General features: G+C 28.6%; 1 protein-coding gene across 2 annotated transcripts in view; it reads right to left on the bottom strand.

Moving 5' to 3' along the window:
* Window positions 1–12,090, bottom strand: part of LOC142323734 (tRNA (uracil-5-)-methyltransferase homolog B-like) — a 49,702-nt gene that overhangs the window by 30,585 nt on the left and 7,027 nt on the right. For both annotated transcript variants that reach the window (XM_075363893.1, XM_075363894.1), the window contains exons 2-5: window positions 11,581–11,889; window positions 7,366–7,551; window positions 7,066–7,206; window positions 2,335–2,530 (exon numbers count right to left, since the gene is read on the bottom strand). In XM_075363893.1, coding sequence (XP_075220008.1) covers window positions 2,335–2,530; window positions 7,066–7,206; window positions 7,366–7,551; window positions 11,581–11,883 — 826 coding nt within the window. In that variant the 5' untranslated portion in view covers window positions 11,884–11,889. The remainder of the gene's footprint in view (window positions 1–2,334; window positions 2,531–7,065; window positions 7,207–7,365; window positions 7,552–11,580; window positions 11,890–12,090) is intronic.

Genomic DNA, 12,090 nt, shown 5'->3' with positions numbered 1-12,090 from the left:
GCGCAACAACCTCATTACATCAGAATGATACTGCATATTTGACATCCTGTATAAATTCTTTAATGATGTTAATCTCCAGCTTCAAGGTGACAATTTTAACTTGATTAAAACAAAAAAATGTCGTTACTGCTTTGGTAACCAAACTGCTATTACACAAGAGAAATATTGGCAAATGTGAATTTAATAACTTCCCTAATTTATCAGCAGTATCTTTCAACGACAACTTGCTTGTTACTGCCAACACTTTGAGAACATCCACAGTGATTTCAAATAACGATTCCAGAACATTTTAAATATGGACATACCAACACAGGAGGATCATCCCAGTTAGAAGAACAACTTATAGAACTGACAACATGAAGAAATGAAAATAAAATTCATGAATGCCTACCAAGAATTTTGGCTGCAAAAGCCAATCCCAAAACTGTAACCTGGATTATGGTCGATTGTTCAAAGATTTCTGTTAGCATTAACATCGCTGTATTTGTCTGAACATGGATTTAGCGCTGTAGCAACATTGCTAACCAAAGAAATCAGCTGCATGTTACTGAACGTGGGCGACTTACAGTTGTTCTTAAGTAATTTGGGCCTGATATAAAACTCGAAGCACATCAGATTCATCCTTCACATTAATGTAACTGTAATTTTTCAATTGAAAGCTTGTTTTAATTACTGTATTGTTTGTTATATTGAATACGCTATTACTATAGTTATATAACAATATAGATAGAAATGTAATTTTTTAAAAGTAATTTTAATAAAAATGCTTCTAAATATGCATTTTAATTGCTCTCATGTAAGTTTCAACTCAGCAATAGGATATGCCACATTTATCAGTATAAATTACTCCCACATGCATCACTGTCCTGACCAAGCTTTTAAGAAACCATTACACTGAAAGAAAGTATATGAAACAAGAGGAAAATAGTGAAAAGTTAAAGACACAAAATTTTTTAAAATGTGTTGCTGTTTAAGAGTTTATCTTAAAAACAGCAACTTCAATTATTTTTAACAGATGGTAAGTTGAAAAATTTTGGGGATGCTACAAAATCCTTGATTCTCAATATGGGCAGTAGACTAAAAGTTTGAGAATCAATGGTCTAGACATTACACATGCTATAAAAAAGATGTTCATATGTAACTTGTTTGAAATGCCCTGTTCAATAATTTAACATGGATGTAACTACATTTCTGTTTTTTTTTATTAACACCTAAAATGCACTTATATGATAAAAGATTCTACAGTATTTGCAAACTTGAATATATCTTTCTGTTGTATCGTATCAGACAAGAAAGAGATATTTCTTTAGTCAAAAATTTTAACCTAACAGGTTAAAAATAATAATATTATGTGAAACTAAGATCACAAATGATAATGGAAAATACAAAAATTAGTACACAAGCTTGAGTTCTTTTAAATAAAGTTCCTTATTTCCTTAAGCAACATGGTCTCTGGTAGAAAGAACCTATATTATATTTATTTTCACGGTTTCACAATAATTTTGTAAAGGTTATTATTCACAGAATAAAATCAAATGTGCAATACCATATGCATAATAATTGCAATGAACTGATTGTTCCAAAATAGCCTACTTGACAAAAAATCTTGGATCACTCAACAACAAATCTTCTTCATTCATAACCAATAGTGAAATGGCATCAGTATAATTTACTCCCACACGCACCACTATCCTGACCAATTAGCTTTTAAGAAACCATTACACTAAAAGAAAGTATGTTAAACACAGGAAAAATGCTGAAAAGTTAAGACACAAAATTTTTTAAAATGTGTTATTGTAAGGCACCAAGAAAATATTAAATTTACACCTCATGTAAGGAAAATTATCCCAACAATTATAACCCACGAAGAATATAAACATCTGAGTCGAAGAATAATAAATATTCTAGAGTCTTTAGTTAGACATAATATAATAAATACTAATGATTACTTAAAGAAAACAAGACAACCCGAAGAGAAATCAGAAAAAAATTAATTGTCTACAAATTAAAATAACATCACAAAATCCAAAAGTAAAAGTTTAATTACAAAAATTAATGTTTACAGATGTTGTGAATGCTCAGTACCCTCAAAATAGGAAAAACTAAAACAATAAGCAGAATCTGAAAGCTGGAATTAAAACTATTAAAAAAAAAAAAAACCAATAAACATGAAATTATTTCTTACAATTTAAGTTTTAGATTTACCTTAGCAGTGTAGACAAACAAATGACAAAAAAGAAATCTTATTTAAATATATATAGCCAATAAGGATTAAAAATTAATAACTAAGGTATTAGAAAAAACATTACAATAATTGTAGTTAAAGGAACTGACCAATTCTAAATTCACACTTGTTGCGATATCCGTCAATAATAGGAGACGGTCGTACATCTTCCAATGCAAAAGGCAGTTTGTTCTCATTCTTAGCTGCCTGCTCATCAAACCATCCAGAAAGTAAATGGTTACGTTTTTCAGTCAAAAGATTTAACCATTTTAACAAGCTTACAGTTTCTTCATTCTTTTTTGAAAGCTATAAAAATATAAAATAAAATAAACCAAGAATTCAGGACAACCTATCATATTACTATGTGAAGTAAACTTTTAAAAGTGATAAACATATTTTTACATTCAGTCAAAATACAAAATCATTAAAATAAGTATTTATCTTTATTTATTATATATATATATATATATATACATACCCACATTCACATCGGTGACGGGAAAACCATTATGAAAGGGAAATAATGCATAATATAGTAACAACCCAATTGGAAAATGGAAATTGAAGCCATATCGAACAAAAGTGAATATTGGTGTGCAACTTTATGTGTTTTGCTCTGAAATGAGACCTCAACTGAATCTTTAAGTTCTCAATAAATTTTTATATGTTTTTAAAGTTGTGACGTCCTTTTTGAATCACCCAGTCAGTATTCAGAACGGTCTAGAATTAAACATGAATAATACAAATGGAGTAACACACAGACAGTAAAAAATTCAGTGAATGTATAATTATGTCTGAATTAGTTATCTGTACTTGTGCACTTTACATTTTTAATAACCAAAGGTAACTTTTGAAATTGAATAAATTTTGTAATTATCAGATGGTTATGAAAAAAAAAAAATAGTCCAACTGAATAATTTTAATGAATAGAAAAGACTACTTGTACTTAATTAGCAATATCTTAACTTACAACAAAATTTCTCAAAGATGTTTATCAAATATATATAGATTTACCTTACATTTGGTTATCAATCATATTTATTAGTATTTACTACAATAAAATGTAAAGGTTATCATTTTCAAAAAGTGACAGCAGACAATTTTCTAGAATAAGAAATCAGATGCACAAAATCCTAACAACGATTACAGGTTCTACATGCTATTAAATACTACTAGCAGCAACATTTATAATATAATAAAAAAATATTCAAGCCTTATGCCAAAATATTATTTTGCTCACATCCAAAATTTAGTTCACATAAAATTTGAAATTTGATTTACAATTTGCTGTTAATCTTTTTGTTAACGAGAAAAAGCCAAGTTAAATATGATTTCTTTAATGATTCTTGTATTATAAGTGTATTACCATAGTGTAAGTAAATGTTAACTTTACGGGCGTAAACCCACAGACATAACACATACCTCAACTAACAAAGGATATATAATACAATACCTCAACTAACAAAGGATATATAATACAATACTAAGCAATACATTTTAAACAATTAAGATTCTTGATATATTATATAATCAAACTTGATCCACCTAAATACAGATCTGTACTAAGATGAATCAAATTGAATTATATATACAATTTAACAGTCTAGATAAATATGCAATTACTACAATAATGAGCACAGTAATTATTTCTGTTTTGTTGCTTTACTGCTTAACCAAATCTATTTCTTACATTGTCAGAGTAATAAAAAGGTTTTTTCACCTATGAACTGTTGTGTGCTCTGAAATTTTACACAGCATTAAAAAAAATATATAATTAATTTTTGGCTGGAGCAACCAACTTAATACACTGATTTCTCATCACCTACTGGCTAACTACTCTCGGAGGCTGTCCTCTGTAGACTGATTAACTGTACTCTATACTGAACCAACAGGACAGCAAATATTATTAGCAACATCACAAAATTACCATAACAGGTAGCAGAGGGTCCAGGCTTATGTAGTAGAATAACACAGGCCTAAGCTTGTATAAATTATTTTTCCCTATATACCAGTAGCATAAAAATCCTAATGAATTACTGATTTGCATCAAGGGCAGAGGTATTTTATCACTATTTACAATTTAATTATTTTATTAACATTAACTAAAACAAGTTCTTAGTAACAGTAATATTGTAATAAAAATAAATTATACTACAAATAAAAGATTATCTATAATTAAAGAGGTAAGGTAGTGGTTCAAAAAGTAACCTACATTTGGCTACAAATAAAAATATTTTATTATATACAACTTAAAACTGTAACTTTTAATCAACATAGTCGCCATTTAAATTCAAGCATATCATAGCATTTCACTAACTTACACACACCTTCATAAGATTCAGCCCCACCTTTTATGGCATTTTGAAGTTCGTCATCATCATTGAAGTGCTGCAACACAAGCTATTTCTTTATGTGAGTGAAGAGATGAAAATCATTTTGCGCCAAGTTGAAGCTGTAAGGGAGATGATCAAAAATGTCCTATTGGAATTGATTCAAAGTTCTCGAGTTCTTTGGGCACTGTGAGAATCATCATGTAAAAAAACAACACTAGATGCCAGCATACCACAAACTTTGTTCTGAATGGCTTGCCTAAGTACCTAATGCTGAAGTAATCGTACCACAGTCCCATAAAATTGACTAGAATTCCCTTGGCATCCCAAAAAAAGTATACATAACCTTCCTCATTGACAAAGTTTGACAGACTTTCCTTTGGTTTGCTTGGAGAACTAGTAGGATGCCCAGGTCATTGACTTGTTTTGTTTAGCATTCACATAGGCCACCCAAGTTTCATTTTCAGTCACAATTCTTTTAAAAACACTTTCTCCTTCCACATCATAGCATGAAACAAAGTCTAAGGCAGAGCCCGTTCATTTGATTTGATGGATCTCTGAGCATTTTTAGGACCCACCAAGCACAGAACTTCTGGAACCCTAATTTATTAGTGATGATCCCATATGGGGGAAATGTTCAGAAATGGTGAACCTTCAATTTCCACGTACTTTTTCTTCAATTCTACAGACAAGATCATCACTCACAACAGAAGGCCTACCACTCTTCTCTTCAAGGATGTTTGTTCTTAAAAATTGGACTCTCTGCCACACAACACCATCACTCATAATGTTTGGGCCATATGTAGTACAAAAATGATGATGGATGTTCGCTGCCATAATATTTTCTGCCCAAAGAAACCTTATAACAGCATGTACCTTGTAGAATTTTCTTTTGCAACACATGATTTTAGGTTATAACAAGTGAATGGAGTAAAGAATGTAGCTCACACTGACACAGCTGGAAGCAAACTGATTCATAGAGTACACAAATGTATCAAAGGTGGTGATAATAACACTATGCTACAATTGAGGTGACTTTCCAAACCTCCCTTATACAACAGATGAGCAAAATAAATAAAATCTTTTCTTTTTTGTAATAGACACTAACATACTGATTAATATAGTATATTTAGAAGGTTTAATGAACCAACAATAATTAGAAGAAATAATTTACTTTAACTCTTATTAATAAAAATTCAATTTTAAACAGAATTACTATAATAATAAACTTGTTTATTTCCTTTATAATGTAAAAATACTTAATATTACATGACAAGTTTTCTAAAAAAATTGTAAACTATATAAGCAACCAAGCAAGTAAACACACATACACACACGCGAGTTGTGTTTATTACTTGTAAAAAGAAAACTCAAAATAACAGATACATTTCCTTGATTATATATATACAAATATAAGAGATCATATAAAACTGTTTTAGATAAAAGTATAACAATGTTATATTAAAAGCATACGTACTGTATATCACAACATACACATTCAAAAACAATTACATTTTTTGAAAATATTGAGTAATGATAAATATAATTCTAAAATTAGAAATGCATACTGTACAAAAAAAAAAAAAAGATTAAAATATTTAAGAAAAGATTACAGGAAATGAATAACAAAACATTTTAAGACTTATCATTAATAGAAGTGTTTATTCTTGATAACATAATGACAAATTAAGGTCAGATACTAACTTCTAAATACATACTACTTTTTAACTAAATGAAATAAACATATAAAAGTGACACATAATTAAACTATACTTGTATATAAACAAAACATACTTAACATCCATTTAATTATTCATTAAATACGATTGATTAGTTACTCAGTAAAAAGAAAAAAGGTGTAACAAGAATAAAAACAATGTACACCAACAAATTTAAAACACTGTGAAGTGCCATGTTTAGATGTTTCATAGATTTCTACATACTTCAAGTGTAAGCATAAGTAGTGATTAAATTTCTTTTCTAAATGGAGATCCATCTAAACAGATGGGTAAAATGCAAAAAAATAAAATAAATAAATGCAATATGCTGAAATTAAGTAAACTGGGTTTCAGGTTTTCAGCCATTTCATATTAACACAATATCACCTGTAATTTCAAATTTTTATATTCAGTTTATATTAATATTTACCTTGTTAATCTGTTTACTTAATCTGTTCACCAAAAAGCAAAGATAAATACTCAAGATTAATGTGATTTTGTTCAGATACTATTTGAATTCACTAAAAACCACTTACAAAATATCTATATTTTCATTTATGCTTCAAAATAAGAATACTTTCATAAGGGAAAGGCAACAAATTCAACTCTATGCAGTTTTGATTGGAAAATTTCCAAATTACCAATAAAACCACAAAAAAAAATTGGCTAACAGAAAATTACAGCTTCTACCTGCACTCACTCAACCACTATTGACACTGAGGACAACTGGCAATTTATTACATTTAGTTTCATACAAAAAATAGAATTCTACTCAAAATATAATCATACTTACTTGTTCATCATATGAAATGCTATGATATGGTATGGTAGACATTAACATCTGTTCCTCAATAGGTATATCGTATTTGGCTTTTTTAGATTCCAATGTACCATTCTGATCATCAGTTTTACGCTTTAAATCAGCTACAACCAACTGAGAAAAGATAGTACACAAAATTATCAAACTATGTGTTAAAAATACCATAATACAGTTTAATAATTTTATAAATACATACATTACTTTCATGAAGTTTAAAAAAATATATAATAAGAGTTAACTCAATTTCTGTACAATTCAAAGATTAATAATTACCGTTCCAATAATAGTCCTTCCTTTCCATGTATAACGTTTCAATGTAGCAAGTGCTTTTTTCTGATCTTCAAGAGTAAGAAAAGTTATGTATAACCAAGAATTACCTTTCTTTGGAGAACGAATGTATAGAAAATTTAAATTCAATTCTTCACGTAACATTTTCTTAAATTCCAGCAAAAGTGGATCCTGTAAAAAGTGTTTATTATAAAAGTAGGAATTTATATATTCAGTGAAAATGAAAAAGGAACAAAATTTTATTGCAAAAAAATATTTACTTTATCCAGGAAAACAAATTACTTGGCAAATACACACTTTTATCATATACAAAAAAACAAAGAGCCTAGGTAGTTAAATCAGAAAAAATGGAATGAGTAGCGGGTTTCAGCTTCAAAACACACTAATATTACATTGAATTAAAGGTTCATTATGGATTACATACAATTTTTTCCAATTAATAAGATGATGAATGATGTGAATTATTTTTGGACAATTTTTCAAAAAATATTGTTTTTCCCCACATTATAAAGATAAAATGTTGGAACTATAGATTAAAATTTATCAAAAAGCCAAAACCCCTCAAAGTGAAAACCCCCAAAAAATTACAGAAACTGGGCAATTGGTTTACTCAAAAGCCAGCAAAAACTTGCAAACAGGCCAACCATTATTTTAAATAATACATTTACAGATTCAGGGATGCATAAAATTTCTGAATGTAGAAAATATACATGTAATTTTTAAAAATGAAATTCAACAAATGAATTTTTATCTAACTTAGAAATTAAAATAATATTTAATAAGAAATGATAAACAAAACCAATGTTGATTTTAACTGTTTTGTGTTAAATAAATGTAAACATACAATGTACTTATTACTCTGTTATTAATATTTAAACTATAAATACATAATCAAAATTAAAAGGAAAAAACGATGTAATGAATGACAAAGTCAATATTTACAAATTAATACCTTCTTTTTAAATAAAAACTTTATATAAAAAGACAAATTTTATATCTAAACCAAATAAAGCACTAATTCTTTTACTTTATAATATAGTTCAGAAAAATATCTCATCAGAAAACATTTCTAATAAGCAAAAGGATTTAATTACAAGAAAACCAAAGGTTATCAAAAACACATATAAAATCTGGAAAGTAAAGAAACAAATTTAAATCACTTAAATCAATAATTTCAATATTAATTTTGGCTTGTTTTAATTAAACACCAATAAATAAATTCATTTAAATAAAGTCAAGTGTGCCTGTTGCAAAACTGTAAATCGATATTGATATTTTGAGATGTGCAGCATAAATATAGGAACTAACAATCCCTATCACCCAAATTGTCTATGATAAGTTTTTTAATTCGTGAATTATTTACAGATTCAGGGATCCACAAAATGTCAAAATCTGAAAAGTATACATAGTTATTATTAGTTTTTGTATACCATTCATTCAAAGTAGGTGTTTGTTCCCTTTGGAAATTTTTGTTATGAGTAAAAAAAAAAGAAAAAGAACTTTGTGAAATTTTGTATTAATCCTGGCAAAACTCTTACCAAAACTATAAATAATTTAAGAGGCTCTGAGCTACACAAGTTGCCACAAGTGGTTCAGGCATTTTTAGTGCTAGAGTTGGAGGCTCACACACTGCCCAAGCGAATGATTTTGTGAGGTCAAATTGGAAATTAATAGTTCACGAGATAGCAGAAAACGGGGATTTCAGTAGGTTCATATGATAAAATCTCAACTGAAAAATTAGGAAAGCATCATGTTATGCCCAAATTCATTTTGTAACTCCTTTGACATTAACTCATTTAAAACAACTGTGTAGTGATTTATGTAATAATCATCTAGTCAGGAACTTCTGAATCATGCAAATGATGATGAAATATTCTTATCGATAATAATGTAGGTGGTAAGATATGGGTTATGAGTAAGATGTGGAAACTAAGTCAGTCATCATAGTGAGTTAGAAATTTGTCAGAAAAACTAAACAAGGTACACAAAAGGCACTCTAACACAAATCTGATGATGGATATGAAGGGAATTTATTAACACATTGTATATGATGATGATCAAGTGTAACTCATCCAACCATCTCTGCTCAGTCAAACGAAAAGAGTATATGCCATCTTTATATTTAAAAATTCTATCTTTCATTATGACGATTCCACGTCATCTTTCGTTGATCTCAGATGATGTGTTTCATATTGAATTTGTGTATAAAGCTGTTAATTTTTTCAACTGTGGAAGATTAAGTGAGATTATATTTGTGAGGCAGTGTGTGTTGGTTTATTTTCCATGTTTATTCTACTGACACAATCACTTTGTTTTTGTTTAAAAATTAGCAAAATGAGTGATATTTATGACTTTAAATTAGTCAAACTGGTGTACAATATCATGGATGATAGCAGTGGAGAAAATTATAACAAAGAAATTGAGGTTGTGTCTACTGAAGATGAACTAATTAATGAATTATGTTTTGATTACAAAATTTTTTCTTTCATAATCAGAAGAAAAAATGTACACTACAAAAGTATTTAATTAAATTAGTAAAACCTTTGCTGAAAAGGTACTCTTTTTCAACAAGAAACACCAGCTGCAATATCAACAGACTGACAGGCAGAACTTTCCAGAGAAACTTCGGCCTACTGAAAAAAAAGCACAGCCAACAAGAAAATGTCAAGTCTGCAGTGATAGAAAAAAAGCATCACCAAATTGATTTATAAGGAAAAACTGATGGTTCTCAGTCTGTAAAGTTGCAGTGCATTTACCAGACCGTTTCAAAGTGTGGCAAATTATTTCTGAATAATTTTAATTTATTTTATAAATACCAGTTCATAATTATTTTTTATTATAAAATAGTTTCTAAGAATAATAATGTTCCTATCTACAGCTAGTTCTCAAGTGTAAATAATCAGAAGTGATTGAAATATTAGTATTCACTGGATGTAAAACATCAGATAACTCTACTTTTTAATAAAAATATTAACTGTTTACATCGCAGCTATTTTTTCTTCTGCGTTTGAAAGGGAAGTTTCAACATGACAAAATCTGGTAAGTCAATTTGCTTCTTTTATATATATATATATATAACAAATTTGTATGTCTTTATTTTTCAGGTGATTAAACTCCTGCAAGGAATTTTTTTAACTGGTCTAAATTGCCTAGTTACCATGGACCAGCATATGCCAAGAAGCCCAGGGTACAAAGTGTTAACCATGAGTTTCAACTTGCAGGGCAGATAGTCAATCACCACCACTAACTATAAGTCATAGATTCTCAATGAAAGTGTAAGGAAGAAAAGACCTGAACTTTGATGCAACTCATGGTCCTTTACCATGACAATGTACCAGCCTCACATATTGATACAAATTTGCAATTTTATAAAAATAAAAAAAAAATTTTCCGTGTCATCCCTTACACAAGATATTCCCATCGAAACTAGCCTGCAGACTTTTATTTAAAAAATTGCTTTTAGAAGACAACGCATTTGAGAAAATGGTCTATTAAAAGAAAACTCACATGCACCAAAAGTTTTTCAAAAAGTACATTACAAACTATTTCTCAAAGTAGAAAAGGACACTGGCAAAACTGTACAACAGATTAAAACATTAATAGAGAGTAAATATATAATTCTGTAAACACTAAATAATTTTTCTTCTTTTTTAGAAAAAGTTTGATTGTTTTTTGAACAGACCTCATGAAGTCCAGCAATATTTTATTAAAATAAAAATGTCAGTAGAATGGAATTATCAATTTTCTAAATGCATCATTACTGCTGTATTTTTATTAGATATAATTACAACAATACAGAAATTTTATAACAAAGTATCACTGAATAAATTATTATATTTTACAGTAAATACAAATATTAACAAAAAATTTACACATTGACCTTAACACAAAGAAATTTTCTTCATACTTCCTGCTAAGAATCTGATTAAGAAAAATAAATTAACTAAAAATAAGCTAACAGAATCCAGCAGTATTATCAAAACAATCCCAATAAAGCAAATCTGAAAGTATTCAATAAGAAAATTGCACACCTGGCAATAGTACCAGTGGTTGTCTTCTTACATTATCTAAAAAAAAATTCAGTCAAAATAAACTACCTAAATAATATTTCTATTCTATTAAGAATCATAATTTTGGATAATCACAATCAAGATTAATACAAAAAACATTAACATAAAAAAAATGAATGAATGAACTTACCGATGTTGCATAAAATCTTGGTAAACCGCTCACTTTAACCCGATACAAATTATTGCTACCATCAGATGAATTATGATAGTAAGAAGATCTCTTTTCACCACCACCACGAGACCTACGTTCATTTGACTTCGGTTCTTGTTTTACAGGAGGTTTCTCTGGAGTTTCCTCACTTTCTTTTACTTCCATTTTTTCTGTAGAGTTATCAATTTCCTCTTTGACTTCCATAGGAACATCATTTTCAGCTGCTTCTGTAGCAGTATTTTCTTGTTTCATTTGGCCACCATTCTCCATCTCTGTTACCATTCTTATCTAAAAGAAAAATTATTTTAAATGAAAGTTGATAGTTTTGAAATCATCACCAAAAAAAAAAGGGACTAACTTGTGAGTACATTTCTACAGTAGTGTTTTCCACATCTGACTGGGACTAAACATGAGAATAAAAATATTAACACCGTAATTTTTTGAGTATTCATTTAATAAATTCAGTAATTATTGCAATTATTTATTATT

This window comes from Lycorma delicatula, chromosome 4, assembly GCF_047948215.1.
Source record: "Lycorma delicatula isolate Av1 chromosome 4, ASM4794821v1, whole genome shotgun sequence".
NCBI lineage: Eukaryota > Metazoa > Arthropoda > Insecta > Hemiptera > Fulgoridae > Lycorma > Lycorma delicatula.
Note: the sequence above shows the minus strand (reverse complement) of the source record. Positions and strands in the feature narration are given on the sequence as shown.